Consider the following 24,472-nt stretch of genomic DNA (forward strand, 5'->3'; position numbering starts at 1 on the left):
GAAAAAAGACCAGAAAATGTTAATCTGAAGCATCAGAAAAGGATGTCCTTCCATCTTCTTTTTTCATTCTTTCCTTTTTAAGTTTCTCGGTTTTTTCTAGGTTTTCTGTTTTATTTATTTTTCACTCACACATGTACTCGCACTTTCACACACGCAGACACGACACAGACACAGACCCAGATATAAATCTGGACTGAAACTCTTAAGTTAAGCCTTCAACTTGCAAGTTCTTACAGTTTGGACATCCTTTGACAGAAACTTACAAGTTAACCATTCGGTCTCGACCCGGGTGTTCATTGTGTCTAATATGTTTCACGTTTATGTTCAATATAGGAAATTGAAGAGAAAGCGGAAAAACAGCTTGTAGTTCTTCCCAAGTTGCCAAATTTTCTCTCCAAAAATGTCTCCAACACCGAGTCAGCTCTTTTCAACGACAATATTGTTTCAAAATTACGCAAACTTGGTCTCTATGGACTCGCACTTCGTGGGTATGCCTCTACCGAGGATGTGCAGCAAAACTCGAATTTCACTGGCTGTGTGTTTGTGAGTAATAGATGCTCAAAAATAATCATTATCAAATCGGTATTCGAATGCAAAACCGAGGACAGGTTAAATCTTTTGGTTTGTTCAGCTAATGAACAACTGAAAAATATGGCAATCCACGTGGGAATGAATTGCAATCAATTTATCAACGTTTACATAGCTGCCAAAAGTTTGAAGCAGAAACAAATTCCTCAAAGAATTTCGCAAAAACTCTTTTTGATTACCAATTTTGAAGAACAGTTCGGAAAGCTGCTCTGTGAATTGACGACTTATGAAGGAAATGGTCCAAATTACATCAAAAAACTGTTGACCTCAAAATTGTATAAAAATTTTGTTCGAGATTTTGTCTATTGTTTCACTGAAATGGACAATGAGGTTACGAAAAAACGTCCATATGAGGTGCAGTTTCCACTAAATTTCCACGACCCACAGACAGTGGTGGAATTTAATGCAGAGAAGTTCCCAGAGTCAGCAGATAAACTGTTCATTGTGCCAGCTTTCAACCGTTTGCCCGACAACATCCTTCAAGACACATCGGAGAACACCGGAGAACTGCTGGGTCTCGCCAAAACAGGCTCTTTCATGGGCGAGGTCGCCTGCATGCAAGATAGCCTGCTGCCTCAATTGCAGCATCAGTTCGGAATTTTATTAAAGAGTTTCTCTCAGGAGAAATTACAAGCCTTGTTGGCACCAAAGTCATTTAAACCTAAATCCTTCCAGCTAGACTGGTTGTACATCAACAGAAGTCTGTTCACTGTGTTTGAAATCGGTCTTTGGGGCAGAAAAAATAACGATTTCTTCAGCCCAGATTTTACAATCTTCAATAAAATAGAACAGTGTCTGGAAAAAATTATACCGTCACTTAGCATTTTTGCTTATTCAGCTTGCTCCCTCTTCTGCAAAATCTACAATCAAGACATTGAAACTGTTTTCCTCGATTTTTGGGACACATATGTTCAAGTTGTTATTTATTTTCCAAACATTCGAGCTCAAGATTTTTACAAAACAATTCACGCGGCTCTTCATGTTACCCAAAAAAATCAACGAGAGCCTAAGCAAACTGAAAACAAACCGGTATATAAATTGGGCCAATTGTTGTTGCAGAACAAAAACAGCCTACAAAAAATACGTTTCTTAATGCCAACAAATCAGACATTAAATGTCAAAGACCAGCTTCAATTTTTCCAACTCAATTACGAACAGTTTGGTCAATTGGATTTCGAGCACTATTTGCCAGACAATAGCAATAATTACTCAATTTTATTACAACAGCTGAATTTCAACGCAATATTCCACAAAGAACTTCCCATTGTTAGCGAAACTAGCTACGATTTCCTCCAATACTTCTCAAGTTTGTGTTGTGTCGGACAATTGAAAGTCTTGAATGAGTTTCCAGACATTCCGGAACAACCAATCGGAATTGACGAGCGTTACAAGTCAACTACAAAAATTTTAAATGAAAAGACCGCAGAAATTTGGCATTACACACTAAGCCCCCAGCAGAAAAAAATTTTAACGGACACAGGTAACACACACCTTGTATTACGTGGTTTCCCAGGAACTGGAAAAACCTGCATGTTGTTAGAAAAGGCAGTGAGGATGTGCGCTTCGTCGCAAGTGAAACGGGTCATATTTCTTCTTAGTCAGAACAAACGACCTTTCATCAAATGGCTTCAAACTGAAATACAAGGATGGCGAGCTGATCAAGCTGAAAAGATGGAAATCAAAGATTTTGATGCTGACTTAAAGTAAGTGCTGAAATTTAGGCCGTATGTCAAAATTCCATTAACAGGATGCAAAAATAAAGTTGAGTTTTAAAATAGGCTGGAGGTTGTGCGTCATTTGTTGCGCGCCATTATTTTAGCAGTTTTGAAGCAGTTTTACAGACTGGCCTTCGTTCCGCGCCTTTTTTCACATCCAATCATATAATCACAGCAAAAATGCTGTACAAATTATGGCCTGTAGTGACCTTTGGTATATTTGTGGTATAGAGCTGAGACAATGGAACAAACTACAAGCATCTTAAATAACCAAGAGACCGATATATTCAGAGCAGTTCGTATATAAAGAAAAAACTAGAGAATCAGTTCTCTAGTTTTTCACAATGGTTTTTAGTTTTTTTTAAATATCAATCAGACGGTTTGTATAGTTTTCGTTCAAGTTTCTTACGACATCTGATTGAATTCTCAAACCATTTTTTCCCAAAGAACTCTCTTTTTTGTAATTGTTGCCTCGGAATTGCCCATAATTTATTGATTGGATTCATATTGGGGGTCCCTTTGCTGTCTGTTTAGGTACCTCATGCTCTTTTTTGTTGAAGAAATTGTCAACAGCTTACATTTTATCCACAAAAGTTATATTTTGTTGAAAAATAAGGCCTTAAATCTTAATTCTTCGTAATATTTCACAGTTTCCGTGTAAACTAGTGCTTTTCTTCTTGAAAATCTGACAAACAGTTTGCATACATGTGATTACACCCTATAACATATGTAATCGCGTGTCCGATTTTGATTTTGTTGTTTTTTTAAATATCTCGTTCAATTTCTCCGAGGAACTCGAAGAATTCCTTCGCTGGGTACACCTGGAGCCTGTTACCGTTTTGGTATTGTTTGTATTCATGCTGTTTGCTAAATTTTGATCTAGAACTGATTTTTGTTTGTTTTTTGTCCAAGCAAATTAGACAATTCAAATAGCAAAAACATGGCAAACAGCAAGGGAAGAAATCAGTTTAACCATCGTCTCTGAGTAAGCGCAGAACAAAACTTAAAGACTTCTGCATTTTTTCACGCCTTAGCTCAAATCAAGCGTTTTGAACAAAGTTTATGCTGAAGAGCACAAATCGTGCTGTACCGAGCTTTCTGGTACCAAAGTGTACTTGTTGTAGAAATAACTGTTTATTGATGCCAGAAAAGCGTCGGGACTCAAATTTCGAAAGCGTCAGAATTGAATTTCCAATAACAACTAATTATAAGATCGAAAAAGTCTTCGTTGTCAAAATTTTCGGCAAATCGGTATTCAATTTTTGAAATTACAGTTAATATAAGTGTAATAGGAAAACTCATCTAAAAACATTGCACAAAACAGCTCTGATGAAAAGTAGTAGTGCACTATATTTTTCAAAAATGGAAACTAACGTTTCTAATCGCAAGCACTTTGTTTTCTTTGAGACTTTCTTCAGAAAAATGTAATCACTGCAAAAATGTCAGTTAATATGTTAATTTACAAAATCGCAACTAGGTATATGTTAAAATTAAATCTGTGAAGCCAGAAGTTAATAAAGCGCAGAGCCTTGGACGCTCGCGTTCGACGCAGAGCTTGAATTGCAGAAAGATAGAAAGATAGCTTGATATCAGTATTAAATTCTCACTTATTTGGACGCCAGTTTGTTATCTGTCGCATAAGGCATAGATATATTAAAGATAAAGTTTCGAAAAATTGAATAAACTACTAAAAAACGAGAAAAATGATGGCGTTTGCTCTGTGTAAATTAATATCAATGGTTGAAATAGTCATGCAATTCGTTTGCAAGGTCAGTTGTAAGGTCACATTTTTTGAGCGGTGGTTTCACAGAACTCATTAAAAGAGAAATTTACAAGATATTGTCATTAACTCGCAATAAAATTTTCATAAATTTTCCTTAGTGCGTCTGAGGATTCTACAAGAGCTTTGCTGAGCTTTCTCAATTTTAACCACATAGTAACCTACAGTTTTTAAAAAATAAGTGAAAATAAGTGTGAAATTTTGCGTAAAAGGCGCGGTTGTCTTTTGAGAGAGAGATTGAGAGAGAGAATCTCGAAATTATCGGTATAGCTCATCTAAATTGTCTCTTTTTATTTTTATCAGCGGCAAATTAAGGATGTGAACTTTTGTGACTAGCATATTTCAGTTTGGATGAATCACAGTACAAGTCAACCGTCATTCTAATAGACGAACTCTACATTGACACTCACTTCAGCAAAACAATTACGAGTAAACGCTGTGAGGATGTTTTTGAGAAGTGTCTATGCTGCTGGGCTGCGGTTATTGAAGCCGGACAAAGAACTGTTGGCTCATTAAATGAACCAAATCGAGCAAAATTCAAAGAAGTTAAACTTACTGTCTGCTACCGAAGCGCTTTTCACATTTGTCGTGTTTCTAAGTCTTTTGTTGAGCATCTGCAACCTGTAGATGGGAGTGCATTGAAAACAAATGGCTGTTTCCGATCAGATCAACTGAAAATACCAATTTCCAGTCAAACGTTCAACAAAATTGAGTTCATGGATATTGAGCCCGAGCTATTAAACTCATCGATGAGGGAGAACCGATTAATTATAGTATTTACTGACGACTACAATTGGGTTATTTCTGAGAAAGTTCGTAGTGTGTTTAGAAAATTATCGGCAATGGACGTAATTGTTTCTCAGCTAGGTCACTGGGACGAAGAGCAGTTCAGCTTCACTGGAATAGAAGCTCAATCGGTCCTTATTGTTCTGGATTTGAAACAAATATACCACCGCTCTCTCTATATCATCAACCTGGCTGTTAGCAGAGCTCAATACGAAGTTGCTTTCGTTCTAAACAGACGAATTGCCGGTGAACGATCTTATTTGCAAAAATATCTGGAGGGGCTTCCAGCTCGTAGGGATTCGATTTATCGACAGCTATTTCCACCAAATTTCTCCATAGATTCAGCATCTAACTTAGCCGCGAGTCGCAATAATTTTGAGAGCATTGGCCATCTTTTAAACGATGCATCACCGAAAAAATATTTTCAAAGAGTGTTTGCCCTTGAATGGCCGGAGCTAATCAAAGAAGCTCAACGAGAAAAAGGAGTGGTAGTCTGTGACACAGGTAATGAAATTCATAGAAAATTAAAGATTTTATGAAAGCAGTGTTGCGAAAAAGCCGGTAAAATTGATTTTGGAGTCACGGTAGTTTGATGAATTCTTCACAACTTAATTACAAAAAGACCCATTGCATAAATTAGTTTTTCTTGGATCTTTTCCGTTTTGTGCCGCTTTAGTTCGCAGAAAAACATCAATTCGAGCTTGACATCGAAAGGCGATTAAATTGAAAGTAGACAAGCAATGGCAAACTGTTTCAATCCGCATGCTCCCAGAAGTCCGAACTGAGTTCCGAGAAACTTTTTTGGATCGAAAACTAGAAACTTTGGCAACTTGGAGTTTCTTCCGATTCTCCAAATTTATTTTGGGGTTACACACCGGTAATACTTTTCCTTGGTAAGCCAATTTTGGCCAGTCTACATCTTCTGTGAGAAGATAAAACATGATATCATTGGAAGATTCTTGAAAAACTGGAAATGTTGTTAAAGAGACCTTGTCAAACTTTTTATCGAGTGAATGTTAAGGTTTCAATATTAAGGATTTGGTTCATTTTTGCCTTCAATAATTAAATAAACCGGGTAAACCAAAAGTTGTTATTCTAAAACTTTCCTCTTATGGATTCTTAATGTCGTAGACGAAAAAAGTTGTACGAATTTGGTAGGGATACAACTTTCCCATTAAGGAAAGTTCTATCGTTACAACTTTATCATAAAAGAAAGTTCTATGACTAATATCTTCTTTATCCTAATAGGAAAGTTCTATGGTTACAACTTTTCCATAATATGGAAAGTTCTAGGATAACACTTTTTTCATAAATAAAAGTTCTAGGATAACAAATTTTTTATAAATGAAAGTTCTAGGACTACAAGTTTTTCATGTTCAATAGTTACCAACTGATAACGACGCCACAGTCATAAAACAATTAGTAGAGGTGTTATAACTTGTTCTGGAGGTCTCTTAACCATCTCAGAACACAAGAAAATTTGTTTGCTCATGAGGCGAATAATCTTTCATACTAAGAAAAATTAGAGACTTGGATAGCTAGAATTTAAAAAGGTCCCGGATGGGCCAGAATCACTAATAAAAACAGCACACAGGAAACAAAAGGCATTAATTATATATATGGTAAACATAGCACATGAAGAGAAGGGCACAAGATATGGGGTATGTAGAAAATCATTTGGTTTTTAAAATATTTTCGCTGTTGTCTTTTTCATTAAAAATGTTTTAATTGGACCGAGGAGTTATTCAAATGAAGCAAAAATTGGTATATGAGTTTGACTATGAATGCCAGAAGTAAAAAAAGCGATCACATCTTTTTAGTGGGTAATGGGGGGCTTAAATGTAGGGGAGGCAAAACTGTGCATGAGTAGGTGATATTTATCCCCCTTGGAAGCCCTAATCTCTCATTTATTTTTTTAGCCGCCCATACTCGAAGACTGGCCGTCTTAAACACGTAACTTCTCTACCCTCAGCCGGTTCCCTTTGGCCTCTAAACAATCAAAACTAGCCCAATTCTTGACGGTTCATCCATATGATTGTTTTCTTTATTACTCTCTATTATTCTTAGAAAACTGGAAAAACTGTTGAAGAGACCTTGTCAAACTTTTTGTCGAGTGAATGTTAAGGTTTCAAATGTACGCATTTCTTCATTTTTGTCGCCAATTCACGCTTCAAAGTTTAAATAAGAATCGAGTCTAAAAAATTCAAATAAAAAATAATATGAAATAACTTTTTTGTTCGATGTAAAAACATAAACATAATTTGTTTTGTAATGCTTATTTAATCATAGTTATCGTTTTTCCCCATTTTTGGCAATGTGTAGTACTGAAAACTTATAAATGTTTTTATTCATTCTCTAAGATTTCCAGTTCTACTACGAACTAAGAGATGCGAGTGAGATATGTAGCAAAAATACACTATAAAACTGCAGATTGAAAAAACAGAAACCCATCAAATATCGAAAAACACATTCGGTAAAAAAAATTGAGATAAAAAAATTGGAAGAAATTAGGGGACATTCATAAGTTTAAGTTTTTTTGCTTCCTTTGTTTCTGTTGTTTTTTGGATTCCACATAAGAAAAGTATGCAATTGCTCGCTTGTTCTCGTTAAGTTGTGACATTGGGACTGTAAATATAATTTCTTAGTATTTTGTATAGTTTTTTGAAATAGACCACATGCTTTTAAGAAAACGGTACTAAACTTTTTTCTGAACGGCTTTGAACTAATTATTGTGAATATAACTTAAAATAGAGTCACTTTCGGTTTGAATATTTAAATAATCCTTTCCAACAAGTCAAAAGTTCGAAAAACTACTAGGATAAAATACGTTAAAAATTCGGCCTTTGCTCATATAAATTTTGAGATGGCTAACAAGTTCTCTGTTTATCTAATAAAAGCTGATAACTCATTCTAATTTTAATCTTCAAAAAAATAATAGTGTAATTTTACGTAATAGTTTTCACGTCTTCTTGTGTAATTTAGACAGTTGATCTGTTAGGATACAATGAACCAAGAAATTTAGCCTCGGTAATGTGGTTTGCACATAATGTCCTGATCCCGCTCATCTACTTTTTTTATATTATCTGATTATCTATCTTAATTGTCTACCAGAATAGGAAAAGATAGAAAAGTTAGATACCCTACGAAAGTAATTGTTGAACACATTAAGAAGCCCTTTGATTCTGCAAAATTGAAAGTTCTCTAGCACTATGTTGCATCAAAAACTGGAGAGCCTTCAAGAAATTAACAGTGGCATTTTAGGAGCAATTTGCGAGCGAAAATTTGGAATAATGACGGTAAAAAAGGCGGTTGGTTCAAATAAAGGAAAAACATTTTGTTCCTTCATTTCAGTTTTATCAGTTTCTTTAATTGACCACTTTCCTTAGTTCAAAGAGATTAAAAATACTCAACATCATCTAAATAAGTTTTTGATCGATCAATTGCATAGTCTTGAGTAAAATTCAGCAGATACGTCAAAAAATTTCTTCATAGTTTAGATTTTTCATCCAGATCAATTTCGAGTGAAATAGCAAAACTGAAAGTTACGATATTGGTTCATATCTTTATTGGACGAAAAGAAAACCAATGAGACCCTTGGAACGACTTAGATGAGACTTCAATTACTGAAAAAATTGTGCAGGTTAAAGAGGGACTTCGTCAAATTCCTTACTTAGTAATTCTAATTATTTTGAATCTTTGCCAAAAGATTTAACTGTGTTGCTATTGAACAACCCTATTGGAGAGAAGTTTTCAACCAAAAGACTGTGTAAACAAATATATAACACACAACGTTAATTAAAAATTTACGTTTTTGCCAAAACTTCTGTGTTTCAAAACAGTTTGGAAAATTGCTTTTAGGAAAAATATTACACAAGCCCTTCATAAAAGCAATAATAAATGAGCAATTGAGAAATCAATTATCCTAGTAAATTTAAATTTTTAATTTTGCCTGTGTAAGTTGTTGATTTAGTTTATGAATCACCAACAAAAACAACAAAAAAGATCGGCCTCTGTTTGTTTCCCGTAGAGTGAGAAGCTTTTCTTGTTGAAATTATAAAAAAAAACTTGCAAAAGAACCGCATAAGGTCTGTTTAGCAATGCAGTTTCATGAGTAGATTTTTGATTGCTCGGGACAGTTTGTCAATGGCTGCAAAAATTTGCAAATTATAAAATCAAAATGCACTCCCTCATTCCCACTCATAAACAAAAGTTTTTTGAATTAGGCTATGATGACACAACAGCTGAACAATTCAAAAATGAAGCATTGAAATACGTTTCGTTGTTCAGTTTTGAGGTTCAAGCTACTGCATGTGAAAAGAAGACTCTATGGCAGAAAAACTTTAGCAGTTCGCCAAAAATTTTGTTCTGAAATGTTTTTCGACTAGCTTGGAATCTGAACGTTCACCCTGGCCATCCATAAAACTGGTAAACATTTACTAGAAAATTTTTTGTTAAGAGCAGATGAGAACTATTTATGTTGAAATTTGTAGTGTTATTTAGGTAACAAAACCATAAAAACATGAAGAACAATATCTAACACTCAATATCCAATAGACTTCAATGAGTAGATTAGAAGAAATACGTAAAAAATTAGAAGAAATTTGATACAAAAATGTTCGATCAATTTTGAAGTTAGAAGGTTGATTTTGAAGTTGTAAGACATTTGATTATGTTCGAAATGGCCAATACATATAGCAAAAAACGAATATTTTTTCGTCATCATCAATATCATATAAACAACAAAATTCTTCTTCGTTTTTTGCGATTAGAAAAAAAACTGCAAAATTTTCTTTATGCATGATAAGGTATTATTCCTGTTTAAAAACAATTGCCAGTTGAAGGACTGCTCTAGTGCTTATATAACAATCTATAGCAGAAAAAAGCGGCCATTTCTGTTTTTCATCTATCTAAAAAATTTCTTTTTCTTGAAAAACTAGGAATTTATCAAGGTCATCTATACAGCGGCTATTAATGAAAAAACCACTGAAGAATAATTTAGACCGTGAACGCTGACGTTTTTTTGGTGCTGTATTTTGGAATTGTAGTAAAAACGTTGAAACAATTTCTTCAATTTGTTAATTACCGACAGATAAGCATTTCGTGTCTAAAGAGAACTAACTTTTACATGTTAAAAAAAGTATAAAGAGAACAAACTCAACGCAAAAAGATTCACTTAAATTTATTGTGACTACAGAGTTTGATGAGAGGAAAATGACATGTTACATGTTATAACATGGTACATGTTATATGAAAATTTGCGCATTTCGTCGTCACTTGCTCGTGAACAATTTACTCTTTTTGTTTGAAAATTTACCAGTGATAAAAGTGCATTACAACCTAGAAGCCATTATTTCATATCATTTATTGGACAAAAACAAAAACCAATGAGGAGCTTGGGACGACTTAGATGAGACCTCAATTAATGAAACCATTGTGGAGGTTGAAGAGGGAATTCGTCAAATTCCTTATTTAGTAATTCGGTTTATTTTGACTCTTTGCCAAAAGATTCGACTGTGTTGCTCTAGAAAAACCTTATTGGAGAGATTTTTTAAACCAAAAGACGGTGTAAATAGTTATATAACACACAACGTCAATTGAAATTAATGTTTCTGCCAAAATTTTTGTGTTTCAAAACAGTTTGGTAAATTGCTTTTAGGCAAAAAATTACACAAGTCCTTCATAAAAACCATTTTAAATGAGCAGTTGAGAAATCAATTATCCTAGTTATTATATTTTTTTTGCCTGTGTAAGTTGTTGAGTTAGTTTATGAATCACCAACAAAAACAACAAAAAAGATCGGCCTCTGTTTGTTTCCCGTAGAGTAAGAAGCTTTTCTTGTTGAAATTATAAAAAAAAACTTGCAAAGGAACTGCTTAAGGTCTGTTTAGTAAAACTGTTTCATGAGTAGATTTTTGATTGCTTGGGACGGTTTGTCAATAGCTGCAAAAATTTGCAAGTTATAAAAACAAAATGCACAACCTCATCCGCGCTCATAAACAAAAAGTTTTATCAGTTAGACTATGATGACAGAACATCTGAACAATTTAAAACTGAAGCACTGAAACACGTTTGGTTGTTCACTTCGAAGGTTCAAGCTACTGCATGTGAAAAGAGGACTCTATCGCAGAAGAACGTTAGCAGTTCACCAAAAATTTTGTTTTGAAAAAATTTTTCGATTTGCATGGAATCTGAACGTTTGGCAGTCCATAAATTTGGTTAGCATTAGCAAGAAAATTTTTTGATGAGAGCAGATTCTAAAAAATGAGGTTGAAGTTTGTAGAGTTATTTAGGGCAAAAGAACCATGAAAATGTGAAGAACAATATCTAACACTCAATTTCCAATACAAGAGAACTAAGTAAAAAATTAGAAGAAATTCGATACAAAAATGATCGGCGAATTTTGAAGTTAGAAGGTTGATTTTGAAATTGTAAGACATTTGATTTTGTTCGAAATTGCCAATACATATACCAAAAGGCGATTTTTTTTGTCATCATCAATATCATATAATCAACAAAAAACTTTGCGATTAGAAAAAAACTGCTAAATTTTCTTTATACATGGCAAGGTATTGTTCCTGTTGAATAACATCTCCTGTTTGAAAGAGTGCTCTAATGCTTATATAACAATTTATAGCAGAAAAAAAGCGGCCAATTCTGTTGTTTTTTAGTCTAAAAAAAAGTTCTTTTTTGAAGAACCAGGAATTGATCACGATCTATACAGCTGCTACAAATGAAAAAAACCCTTGCAGAATAATTTAGAGCTTGAACAGTGACGTTTTTTTGGTGCTGTTTTTTGGAATTATAGAAACAAAAATCGAAAACTTTTCATCAAACTGTTACTCTCCGATATATAAGCTTTTCGTGTCTAAAGAGAACTAACTTTTACATTTTAAAAAAAATTACGCAATTCGTTGTCACTTGCTTGTGAACAATTAACTTTTTTGTTTGAAAGTTTACAAGTGAAAGAAGTGCATTACAACCTAGAAGCCATTTTTTAAGTCATTTCCCCTGTTTATCTGATGTGTTGAAGGTTTTTTGAATAAAAGTATAACAACATTACTGCAATGACAAGAAACATGCGGCAAATTTTTGGTTTCTGTCGTACGGCAATGGATACCGTTCACATATCCATGTCCGTATTTAGCACAAATTACATTATTTATTTCCATTTGAAGGGCAAGTGCTGTTCTTACTTCGCTTCAGTTAAATTTGCTTCCTCCCATTTTTAGTAAAGTAATGTCTGTTCATACTGTCTATGCAGGAAATTCATTTGTTCATACTATAAACAAATCCTAAAGTTACTTCCTTGTTCGTGATTGAGTTGAACAAACCTTTTTCTTAATTTGTAATCACTTAAACTTTCAGTCTCCCATTTGCAACGCCAGAATTCAATTTAATTTAAATCTTGCAAAACGCTTCTCAATTAAGCTCAGTAATTTTGACAAGTGCCAATCGCACCGCGATTGACCATTCTAGATATTAGCAACTCAGATATAAGTAATTGGCTCGCCACTTGCGGCGCAATTGCCCACTTCGATTTCTAATAAAGCATTCGCAACTCAATTAGATCCTTCCATCGCAATTGAGTATAACATGGCGCAGTCAGCAGCGGACTCTAAGAAGACACCACTTCACATAGAGCATTTTGGGAAACGCCGACAGCAACATCTCCTCTGACGTGGGACAAATGGACACAACAGTGGAAATTGGCTCTATTAGCTAAAGAGGGAATTCAATTAGGCAATCTGTTAAACGATCCTCCATCAACAGTAAATTACCCGACTGAACCAACTTATGGAGAACCAGTAGAAAACCATACACAAGCGACGGAAAGAGAACGGAAAGTCCGTAATCAACAATTGAAAGTAAACTGGCATAATTCCTGTAAAAAGGTTGGTGAGATTGGGATTTTGTGTGGAGATAAACCGTGGGGAATTTGCGAACGAAATACGATATCGTTGATGTACTTGAGTATTGGAACGGAGGGACGACGATTTTTCAGGAGTAAACACCCCCACTTCCAAATAGAGAAACAACTTTTCAAAGAATTGTGGCAGGTAATGGAGGATTCTTTCACGAAATTTCGTAATATAACTTATGATCGCTTTGTTTTCTATTCCTGTACGCAGCAAAAAAGAGAGTCTGTTGAAAGTTTCTATGGTCGTCTCATAGAATTAGCAGAAAATTCTACCCTAGGTAGTGAAGAAACTACCCTGATTCGCGATGCATTCATATTAAATCTGATTGATCATGAGACTCAAAAAGAACTGTTGAAAGAAACAGTCGAGCCATCCAAAGCATTGGAGATAGCTATACAAATGGAGATGGGAGCGCAGAATCAACAAAAGATAAACCAGAATTTGATGTCAGGCTCAAACTCTGTGAATTTAATCAACAATCACCAAATACGCAATCGCAACGCGAATGCTCAACAAACCAAGCGAGATTTCTTGCGATAAGCAACTGTACCTCAGAAATACCAATACAAAAGCACTTGTATGAATTGTGGCCTTCGTTGGAGCCATAATCATAAACAGATTTGCCCCGCAAATGGAAAAAAATGCAATAATTGTGGCAAAATTGGCCATTTCGCAAGAAAAAGTCGCAAACCGAAAAAGTCACAGGGACAAAAACAGAAAGCCCAACAAACGAACGTCAATCAAATTGACCAGTCTCCCGAAAAGAGTGATAATGAAGAATCTGTCAATTACATAACAAGCTACCAACAACTGTTTGAACAGGTGTATGATTCAAACTACGACAGCGATCGGATGATTACGTGGCGGTGATTTCGTCTGACTCGGTACATCAACTGGAACCACTAAATGTAGAGGTACAACTGGGGAAAATTAGGATGCTCGCAATGATCGACTCTGAAAGTGCAGTTAGCATCATAACGGAAACTTTGGCAGACAAAATCTTCCAAACCACAAAATCTGCTAAGTGGACAGACACGAAAGAAAAAAGAAACTTGAAAATTTTTCAAATGAACCCATAAAAGTTCTTGGACATTTGGAAACCACAATAACCTACAATCAGTGGAAAGATAGAGCAACAATGTTGACTGTGGTAGATGGACACAGAAACATAATCGAGAGGGATCTTTTCAAAACTCTGGGACTTGCGGTGGTACAACAACAACCAGAAAAAGGTAAATGCGTTAATAACATTAATACTTCTACATGTAAAATTAAAGAGACAATCGCGACGCAATTTCCTCATTTAGTATCAAGAATTGGTTTGTCCAAAACACATGTAGCGAAATCAAAGTTTCATCAAAAGCTTACAGCAAAGCATCAAAAAGGTCGACGTGTTCCGATAAATCTACAACCTAGAGTGTCGGTGGAATTAGAAAGATTACAAACTGAAGGTCATATCAAAAAAATATCTAGTTGCTCAGACGTACATTTCATTTCTCCGATCGTTATCACAGTAAAGAAAGATAAATCAATAAAACTCGCATTAGATTCCAAAGTACTAAATAAAGCCATACATAAAAATAAAAATCAAATGCCTAATATTGATATGCTAATTGATACAAAATCACAGCACCTTACCAACACACAAAATGGTCAACACGCGTGTTTCACCAAATTACACTTAAAGTATGCCTATAGCCAATTAAAATTACACCACGACACAGCAAAACACTGTAATATTAACATTATCTGTGGAGAATCTACTGGTACATATAGATTCAAAACTGGTTTCTATGGTCTTACAGATATGCCGGCAGAATTTCAGAAAGCTATGGACTATACACTTATAGGTCTATAAAACACGTATTGTTTCTTGGACGATATCATAATCGTCAGTACCGGCACTGAAGCAGATCATTTGGCATATGTTTTCAAATGCTTAAAAAAGCTAGATGACAATAATCTCAGAATTATTCTTCAGAAATGTCATTTTGCAAAAACTGAAATTGAATGGCTAGACTATAAGTTTACACAAACTGAAATTTCACCCCTAGAAAGTAAAACAGCAGCAATATTAACAATACCACCACCAACGACACTAAAACGCCTTAGATCATTCTTAGGTTCAGTACACTATATTGGTAAATTCATACCACATCTTGCACAATTATGTCACCCACTTCGACCACTTCTCAAAAAATTAGTAAAGTTTAGCTGGACAGAAGAACACACAAAAAATTTCAATCTGATCAAAGAAAAAATTGCAAATAGTACAGAAAATAGCCACTATAACCCAAAACTTGATGTTCTAGTGAAATGTGATGCCTCTCGTTCCGGACTGGGAGCCGCATTGGAGCAAATTACACCAGACGGTTGGAAACCAATGGAATTCGCATCACGATTCCTCAATTAAACAGAGGAACGCTATAGTGTTAATGAATTGGAATTATTGGGAATAGTTTGGTCAATTGACTGTTTTAAATACTATTTGTACGGTAAAAATTTTACAGTAGTAACAGACCATAGAGCTCTACTGTCCATACTCAAAGAGCACAGATCAAACAAATCGTATAAAAGCCGGTTATCACGATGGATAGACAGACTACTTCCGTACAACTTCACAATAGAACATATGTCAGGTGCAAAAATGGATCTCGTTGACTACATCTCAAGGAATCCATATGCGAGAGCTAAAAAGATATCTACATATGACGAACACTTTGTTGCAGCAACAATCTCAAAAATTCGTGATTCTATGAAATACCTGATTACAAATAAACAAAATGCAACTAAAAAAATTTAATAGCATATTAAAGTCAAATTGGCCTTCACACAAGTTAAAACGGCCATTTTCGCCGCAACAGCCTACATTACCGAATACTAATTCACCTATACGCAATTAAGCATTTGCATCGCAATCACTCCCTTTACTACCGAAAACACCATTCGTGACACAATTAAAACTTACTAATTCTAAAACTAATCATTATTTTGAACATCCATTTGCATCGCAAATTCCACATAAAGTTACAAAATTCCAATTGGCACCAAATAACTGTAAAGTTAATCATTCACATTGCATTAACAAAATTGCTGCAAAAGAGGTGCAAATGCCAGACAGTGAAGAATGTGAACACTCTGAACAATTATCCCCAATAAAGCCCATTAATGGTATTAAGTCAAATAATCCACCTAATAACGCTAAATTTAGGGCGAAAACAAATATTCCAAAGTATAAATACCACTTGCACAAGAATCACTCGCTTTTGGCCCAAATTTAACCTACAAATAACTCCACAGTAAACAAAATAAATTCTCCCTCTTGGATAATTCAGTCAACTCTATTAGTAAAATGTCGAAGGCCAAAACTACCCCATCGAAATCAACACCAACCAAAGCAAGGGTGACGTTTTCGGATACCACCCCATCTACGCCCGTAACCAACACTACCTCCAACACTGAAACTTCTACTGGCAGCATGATTGAGGAAACAGATGATATATTGTTCACCGAGGCTCTGAACAAAGTCTTCAGCAAGAAGATCCTGGCCATCTTGACAGGCAAAGGTGCAATCCTCAAGGAGCTGAGGGATTGTTTCATTCGAAATGATCCAGACAGACTGCAAGAGATAAGTCCCTATCTCTTTTCATATTGGCGGGACTTGAGTTTCAAGCATGGCTGTGTGTGTTTGGATGAGCGGATAGCCATCCCAAAGGCAATTAAAGACGCCGTATTGGAGGATATCCATTCTACACATCCCGGGAGTTTTGCCATGCTATCTCTCGCACAGAACATTTGGTGGCCATACATACATAGAGATATACTGGCACTGAGTGCAAAGCCTGCACGGAGATTGATAAGAACCTTAAATCAGTGATTACGCACCGCAAATGGACGCCTCTACCAAAATGTAGTGAACCAAATGATGAAATACAAATAGACTTTGGAGGTCCAATTTTGAACGAAAAAGGCATAGAACAAAAATTTATCACAAGTATAGATAGATATTGAAAATACCCCACAGCAGAAATAGTAAATAACGCTTCAGGCCCAAATGTAATCAAATTTTGAAATAAATATATATATATATATATATATATATATATATATATCACCACGGAGTACCTAGAACTATTAGATTAGATCAAGCTAGATGTTTTACAGGAAAAAAGTTCAAAAAATTCTGCACAAAAAATAATATTACACCTATTTATGCACCAGCAAATGATCACAGAGCAATTGGGCTAGTAGAACGTATTATTCAAACAATTAAACGTCAATTATCTTGCATGAAATCTCAATTAAATAAAAAATTTGACATAGAAAATTCACTTAAAGCAATAATACAACGACTAAGAATATCAAAACAAAAAACATTGAACACCACACAATTTGGGGCACACTTTGGTAGGAAATGTAACACACCTATATCAAATATCACTACTAAATCTAATAGTAAAAATCTTAATTATAATGCAATAATTAAATATTATTTAGACGAAGATACGATTCCGGGTCGATCATATCTGTCAGAGGAACAATGGTCAGACACGGCCCTCTGTTCGGACACAGAAATCGAACGCGTCATTTGTGCCCCGAGTTCTAGAGCCACAGCTGAGCAAGAGAAAAGAAACGACGGGGAACAACGACTGATTAAGTCGGAGGGAATTTCCAGACCAATTCTCTGCTCAGAACCCAGCATCCAAGTAAACCTGGCTCGAAAACTCCACGAGAACCAAAGACAAAAGAAGAACTTGGATGGTTTATACGAAGTACTGGCAACTGGGAGCACAGTTTGCAAAGTAAGCCCTACAACAAGTGTAATTAAGGAGCTGAACAGACAGGAGGTGCGAGTCAGAAAATCTGACATTGCAAAATTCGGTACGCGTGCGGAACGGGACGCTGATCTAACACAATATATCGAAAGACGGCCGAAAAAGATAAACGAGAAGACTATTGAACAGAAAATTTATAAACATAAGCGGGATCTGATAAGAAAAAAATACAGGAAATAAGAAAATAAATAGCGAAACCGAAAACAGTCTGACGATGTTAGTGTAGTTTCGTCAGGCAGGTCGTGTATTTCCTCCGCGAGTAATGTAGCCAAATCCCTGAAAATGAGAATCCCGAAGAGAAACCCAAAACACGATGAAGGATGAAGCTTTTATTAATCGGCCAGAATTAACACAAATTCTTCAATTAAGTCCAATTTCCCCATACGCGCCACAATCGACCAACTCTGATGCACCTGGCCCATCTGCGACGCGAATGGCTTCATCAAAACCACCAACGCCTATTCTGAGAAAGTCAAGCAAGAGACAGCTTACAATTAGCGATACCTCTGATTCGAACACCTCTTCGGTACGAAAAAGTAAGCGAACGCTGAAAAAGAAGACGTCTCAAACTATCGTAGAAAAAGTCAGGAATACCGAAGGTTACTCTGAAAATGAGTGTCAGGACATTGGAGGAACTTCTTCAAGAAGTTCAACAAAATGGACAGAGAACCCTCAAAATTTGCCTAGGGAGATGACTGTACTCCAAGCAGAAAATGAAGAAAATTCTGATACAGGATAAACATCATCAAACTTCATAAAGTCTTATATTTTATTTATTTTTTAATATTTTATTATTTAGTAACCGGTGAATAATTACTAATTTTCTGATTTTAATTATTAACTTTATTTTCTCTCAAACAGGGGGAAATGTCATACGGCAATGGATACCCCTCACATATCGATGTCCGTATTTAGTGCAAATTACATTATTTAGTTCCATTTGAAGGGCAAGTGCTGTTCTTACTTCAGTTAAGTTTACTTCCACCCATTTTTAGTAAAGTAATGTCTGTTCACTCTGTCTATGCAGGAAATTCATTTGTTCATACTATAAACAAATCTTAAAGTTACTTCCTTGTTCGTGATTGAGTTGAACAAACCTTTTTCTTAACTTGTAATCACTTAAACTTTCAGTCTCCCATTTGCAACGCAAGATTTCAGTTTAATTTAAATCTTGCAGAACGCTTCTCAATTAGGCTCAGTAATTTTGACAAGTGCCAATCGCACCGCGATTGACCATTGTAGATATTAGCAACTCAGATATAAGTAATTGGCTCGCCACTTGCGGCGCAATTGCCCACTTCGATTTGTAATAAAGCATTTGCAACTCAATTGGATTCATCCATCGCAATTGAGTATAACAGTTTCAATGAAGAAGCTCCCGGATTTGCATCAAAATCAACTTATTAACCGAGGCATCTAAAATTTCAAATTTGTTTCCAATTGTTAGATTTTTGCAGCAACAAAATTTTGAGGGCAGATTGTGTGGTACAATTAATTTGGCGTTGTATTTTGTGAAAAATCAACAGAAAAATTGTTAGTTTCCCCATAAAAAATTTGTATGAAAAAATTAAGAGAAGAAAATTAAACTAACAGTGTCGTTTATTGAGTACTTTGATGTTGTAAAAGAAGAATTATAATTGCTCCAGGTGTTTCTAGTTATTTGTTGGAGTAGTATGTTTGAATTCAAAATCTTGCAAGAAAAATTCTGGAGAGATTTCATATTCAAAATGTATTCGAAAAGTCAATTTGAATCAGTTCTGCTCATTGAATTTCTGTTAACAGTCAATTCATTTTGTTTTCCGCAAGTTTTAGTTGCCAAAAACATTCAAGATTTTTTTTTGGAATTTATAAACATGCATTATTCTTGCAAGATTTTTGCAAGATTTTGAATCTGGGCTCAAAATTCGTTAATTTCCGTTTTGTATTTTGTTTAACCAACAGTAATCTGCTTCGAAGGTGTTTTTTAAAAACGTTTGTACCCTGTTTTAACTTTTTACAGGGATTTATATCTTGCAAGACTCTTGCAAGTATGGAGTAATCTTGCAAGATTCTTGCGAGATTTGAATCCGCTCATCACAAGGGAATTTTGTTGTTCATGTTTCGAAGTAAGCTCTATTAAATGTTCAAAATATAAATAAATTGTTTGAACTTCTCAGATGTAATATTTTTGGAAAAAAATTGGAAAAGATATCGTTGAATCAGTGTGCGGTGCAAATTTTACTACTTATTATCAGAACTTTGAGCTCAACTATAAAAAAGTTACGCACTTATCTATTAAAATGGTTGTTTTTTTCAATCACAATTGTTGTATATAACAATGAGTTTTTTTGCTTTGGTGCCTGCCCTCTTCTGTCAAAATTCATAGTGCAGAGATTTTATAATTTTCAAAGAATTCATAACTTCTGAAAAAAGTGCGGTTGCTCCAAAATGCAATGACTTACAATGTTTTTTCGTTCACAAAATTTTAATTGTTTGGCTTCAATGACCGAAAGTGGTGAATTTTAGAGGACTTTGCAACATATGACTGGATTTTGGCACTAGGAAGCAAATACATCCCGGAAGTGAAAAAGGAATCTTCAGAAGACGACAAAAATCTCATGCTTTTGTTTATTACACTGTCGCCGGTAGCCAAATTTAAAATGGAAAAATTTAAAAAGACAGTTGAGCTTTTGCGACATCAGAACTGTTTGATTAGCGAAATGAAAAGAGTTTATGACGACGGACAGACCTTGCTTCACATGGCAATGCAAAGCAGAATGTCCAACTCAGAAAGATGGGACTGCTTGAAAATTCTACTGGACAATGGATTTCCTAAAGAGATGTTGTTAAAAAGGCACGATGGATTGAACGTTTTCCACAGCGCGGTTTTGAAATTGAACTTTGAACCTCTTAAGGAACTGCTATCAACAACATCCCGAAGTGATATCTTTTTCCATAAGTACCTACAGATACCGAAGAATATACACATGGGTGCCCACGCGAAGGCATATCGTGAAAAAAGTGTCGAACATTTTGGCCAATGTGTCATTTTGTTCAAAGCATGTAAAAGTGGCTCTGAGGATAACGTCAGGTGGGCTATTGTTCTGTTGAACAAATACAACCTGTTGAGTGTTGAGTTAGAAATGACATACAAAAACAACCATACAATTTTGACACAATTTCTTACTGATTCGCGCTCATATAGAAACCCAGAGAAAACACAGAAAATTGTTGAATTAATTCTACGGCATCAGTTTCCCATAGGCAAACTTCTTCAAGAGTTTTCCGATCCCATCGACGGTAAGCGACGAAACTGTCTGGACATCGCATTGGAAAGTGAGGAATATGGGGATTCATTTAGCAAAATCACAAAAGCCTTGCTCAGCAGCCCAGAAAGACGGGAATTGTTTCTCAAAATACCAGATGATGAAAAACGTCGAACCTATATAGATGTTATAAGGAAGCTGGATAAATGTTCCGACCCACTTTAGTGGAGGAACTATATGCTCAACTGGGTTCTTTGGTTCGGTCAATTTTCGCCGATCGACATAATCATCGTACAGCGCTGCAAGTAGTATCATTAGAAAGCTTGTTCGGAGTAGAATTTAAAATAATTTTTTTTTAATTTCGCGTCTTCTGGGGAGTTATGCAGTTTTAAAGTTTTTGAAAGTTGGCCTCACTTGCATTGTTTTGTTCCATTCTTCTTAATTTTTACTGAAATTTTGACGAATTTTGCTACAATGGGGATTAATTGTTAACGAAAGTGTTTTATGTTTTACGTTTAATGTTAAAAGAGAATTGCTGAATTGTTTGAACTGCCTCTTTTTGGCTGAAACTTTGGCTCATTTTTGAAAACCAAGTATTATTTCTATTTTTCATGAAAAATGGCACAAATTATGTTTCTTTGGCCAACTTTGTTCAACTTGACGGGTAGTAAATTTTTGTTTACTCAGATGAAGAGTATTTGTGCCTCCCATTTTAGAAAAAATGTTCTGGAACGAATAATTTGGCGGCTTTTTGCTAATTTATATCGATATTTATAAAAAATGCTTTATATAGTTCTGATTTAGTAAGATTTTCCTTTGCCAAATAAACTTTCGCAATTATTTGGATCGATTTCTTTGTTAACAGCCGCACATCATTAGCAAGGTCGATTATGATCTGACAGACGAAAATGATTCGGATTTTTGTGATAGAAATGATTCAGATTGTATTTTAGCCCTGTCATTTTTAAAAAATTTCTACTTTGTCTAATCTCAGCTACAGACAAACCTGTAATCTTTTGAAGGTGCAGTTAATGAGAGATCACCTATATTTTTAACAGGTTTACTGATTAAGCATTATCATTTCTGAGTCAAGGTCGCTGTTTTTTATGGCTCCAGAACAAATTTTTATAATTCCTGAATTCCAGCCTTTGTTGTTCTTTTTAAGTCTCATGACAAAGTCCAAATAATCAAGCTTCTAATTAGCTATCTGAGGAGCTATTAGTGAAACTATCCATTGGTTTCAGATGATACTTAATGACTTGTTGCTGATATATTTCGATAGTTATCCAAAAATGATAATATATTTTTGTTATTTTGAATATTTTTGTTAAATCAGATATTTTGCTAACATTTTGAATAATTATGTGTTAATGGACAAACAACTGGATACCTAAATAATTTGACTAATAATAAAGTTATGGCAATTTTTTTTATTCATCAACCTTGTCTATGGTTTAGTACTTTGGGCTTACAAACCAAGGCTATTTTAACTTAACCCTTTAAGTTCTGAATTGCCCGAAATGAGTCCATCAGTCATTAAATAATTATGTCGCGTCATTTAATTTTTATTTGGCGCCATTTCGATCACAATTTTGTTCAAAGATAATTATGGTGAAGAGTGACAGCAGTGATCAGACAAGTCGTGGTTGCAAATATACATTCTTTTTTGTAAACAGGAAGCTTCAAACGAGACGTCAGCTGACTCATTGTAATGGACTTAGTAACTTCTAATTAAAAATGAGCGAAAAGATGTAAGTTGAGGGGAAAATGTGGATCTTGCTTATTTTAAAATCTGCCGTTAAAAAATTGCACGGTTCTCTTTAATGATTTTTACAGATTAACTTTAGGTTGAAGTCGCCCTTTTGATCAAATTGTTACACTTAGTCAACTAATATTGTCATCCAATTTATAGAAATGAAGAGAACCCGTAGCGACTAACAAACAAATACTTGCAACTCTAAGACAAGCTCTAATAATTCCAAAATAGTGATTGCCCATAGCGACTGGTTGAAACTCTTCAGATAGAGATCATTGACGTGTTCACAATTTTTAGCAGAATTATATATGCTTATATTTCATTTTGATTCGATGGCGGAACAATGCGAAACTTCTCCTGATGCTATTATGACGGTGTACAGGTATCATTTTGAATATATCGTGTGCTTCGTGGTTTTAGAATTGACTCAACAAACCAATCTGAAATAAAGCCAGACTTTGAATACCCAACTGGCAGGTGCACCAATAACACGTGCCATGAAAAATAAAAGTATCTCAATAACGTATCACACCAGAAATTTTGATTCCTTTTTTGTTAAAACACTAACGACACGTCCGTATCTTGAAATGCCAAAAGTATTCAATGTGTGGTGGCTGCGCTTCACTAATAAACAAATCCCTCAAGGCCAATTCAAACACTGGAGTTGGAATTCTATGACAAGCAAAATCTAATGTTACATTCTATCGCAGCCAAATTGATTTGTTCACCATTGTTGATTTTTAGATTTAATAACTGATATCAGTACGTGATTATCATACATCATGTAAAACTGAAACTGAAACTCGAACTACTTAAATATCAGCAAAACTGCTTTATGAGTTATAAACGACTTGAACAGATCGGATCGGAACCCTTACAAATGTTTTTCGAATCTACCTGATATTGATACAGAAAATTCGACAAAGATTCTATATGTTTGAGAAACCTCCTATGACATCAAATCTACTTTTAGAAGGCGAAGTTCTGGAAAACAGTTCAAATTTTGTCGGCACTCTTATCTGCAACCAATCAGATGCAATTATGACACTTGAAACCACTTGACTGGCAGCATAAAATCTGGCTTCAAAAATACTCAAAAATCAATTGAACCTACTTAATTTTGTCTCATTAAACAGAAGAAGAGTGCGTAACGAAGTTCAATTGTTTGAGCGCTAAATTATTTGTAATCGTGTTTTCTTTCTGTAGATCATCTTAGTGATTGTACTCTTTAACTAACTTCGACTTGCGAAAAAAATTAACATTGATATTCTCATAATTTGGTTCTGAGAAACAACGCTCCTAAGAAAAAGAGAAACAACGCTCCTAAGTTTTATGTAACGCCTTATTCTAATCTCTTCTAATGGCTTTAACGAAGCCTACCCTAGTTGGACATCGGAGCTACTTGAAAACAACGGAAAGACCTGCTAACATCAAAGTTAGAATAAAGTTTTATTGTTGTTTAGTTGTCACACTAGATGTTTCTTTTTCTATATTCGTTCAGATAGAAAACCGAAATTTGCATAGTTACAGCCGAGATACAAAGCTACAGTTTATTGGAATATTAAATCCCGTTTCGATTTACGGTTAGAGTTATTGAAAACATTTTTGTTTCCATTTGATTTTTTTTGTATTCTGAGCAAAGTAAATTAATGAATAGCTAAGCGGAACGGTTAAATGATGGGAATAGTTTAGCATCAAGTAATGCAATGGTAATCTACACTGTAGTGGATAATACAGCTCAAATAATTAACTGCAGTTAAAAAAAATACAGTTCGAAAAAACAGTTCAAAAAAACGTAATATCCGGACAGATTTGAAACCACCGAATCCAACTGAGCAGTGTAATATT

At 34.9% G+C, this 24,472-nt stretch overlaps 1 protein-coding gene across 1 annotated transcript; it reads left to right on the top strand.

Annotated features, from left to right (window-relative positions):
• Nucleotides 1-597: 597 nt before the first annotated feature.
• Nucleotides 598-21,271, top strand: LOC142338564 (uncharacterized). The gene is made up of 3 exons (XM_075388359.1): nt 598-2,291; nt 4,430-5,373; nt 20,129-21,271. Exons 1-3 carry the CDS (start codon nt 652-654, stop codon nt 21,091-21,093), a joined length of 3,549 nt encoding a protein of 1,182 aa, XP_075244474.1. The 5' UTR covers nt 598-651; the 3' UTR covers nt 21,094-21,271.
• Nucleotides 21,272-24,472: the final 3,201 nt, after the last annotated feature.

Source organism: Convolutriloba macropyga, chromosome 4 (assembly GCF_964194025.1).
Source record: "Convolutriloba macropyga chromosome 4, txConMacr16.3, whole genome shotgun sequence".
Classification (NCBI taxonomy): Eukaryota; Metazoa; Xenacoelomorpha; order Acoela; family Convolutidae; genus Convolutriloba; species Convolutriloba macropyga.

Excerpts from the sequence above, each read along its gene's own strand:
- LOC142338564 (XM_075388359.1), top strand. The coding sequence starts at position 652 with ATGGCAATCCACGTGGGAATGAATTGCAATCAATTTATCAACGTTTAC. Across the intron at positions 2,292-4,429 it reads GATTTTGATGCTGACTTAAA|TTTGGATGAATCACAGTACA; the intron begins GTAAGTGCTGAA and ends AGCATATTTCAG. Across the intron at positions 5,374-20,128 it reads AGTGGTAGTCTGTGACACAG|AGGACTTTGCAACATATGAC; the intron begins GTAATGAAATTC and ends GGTGAATTTTAG.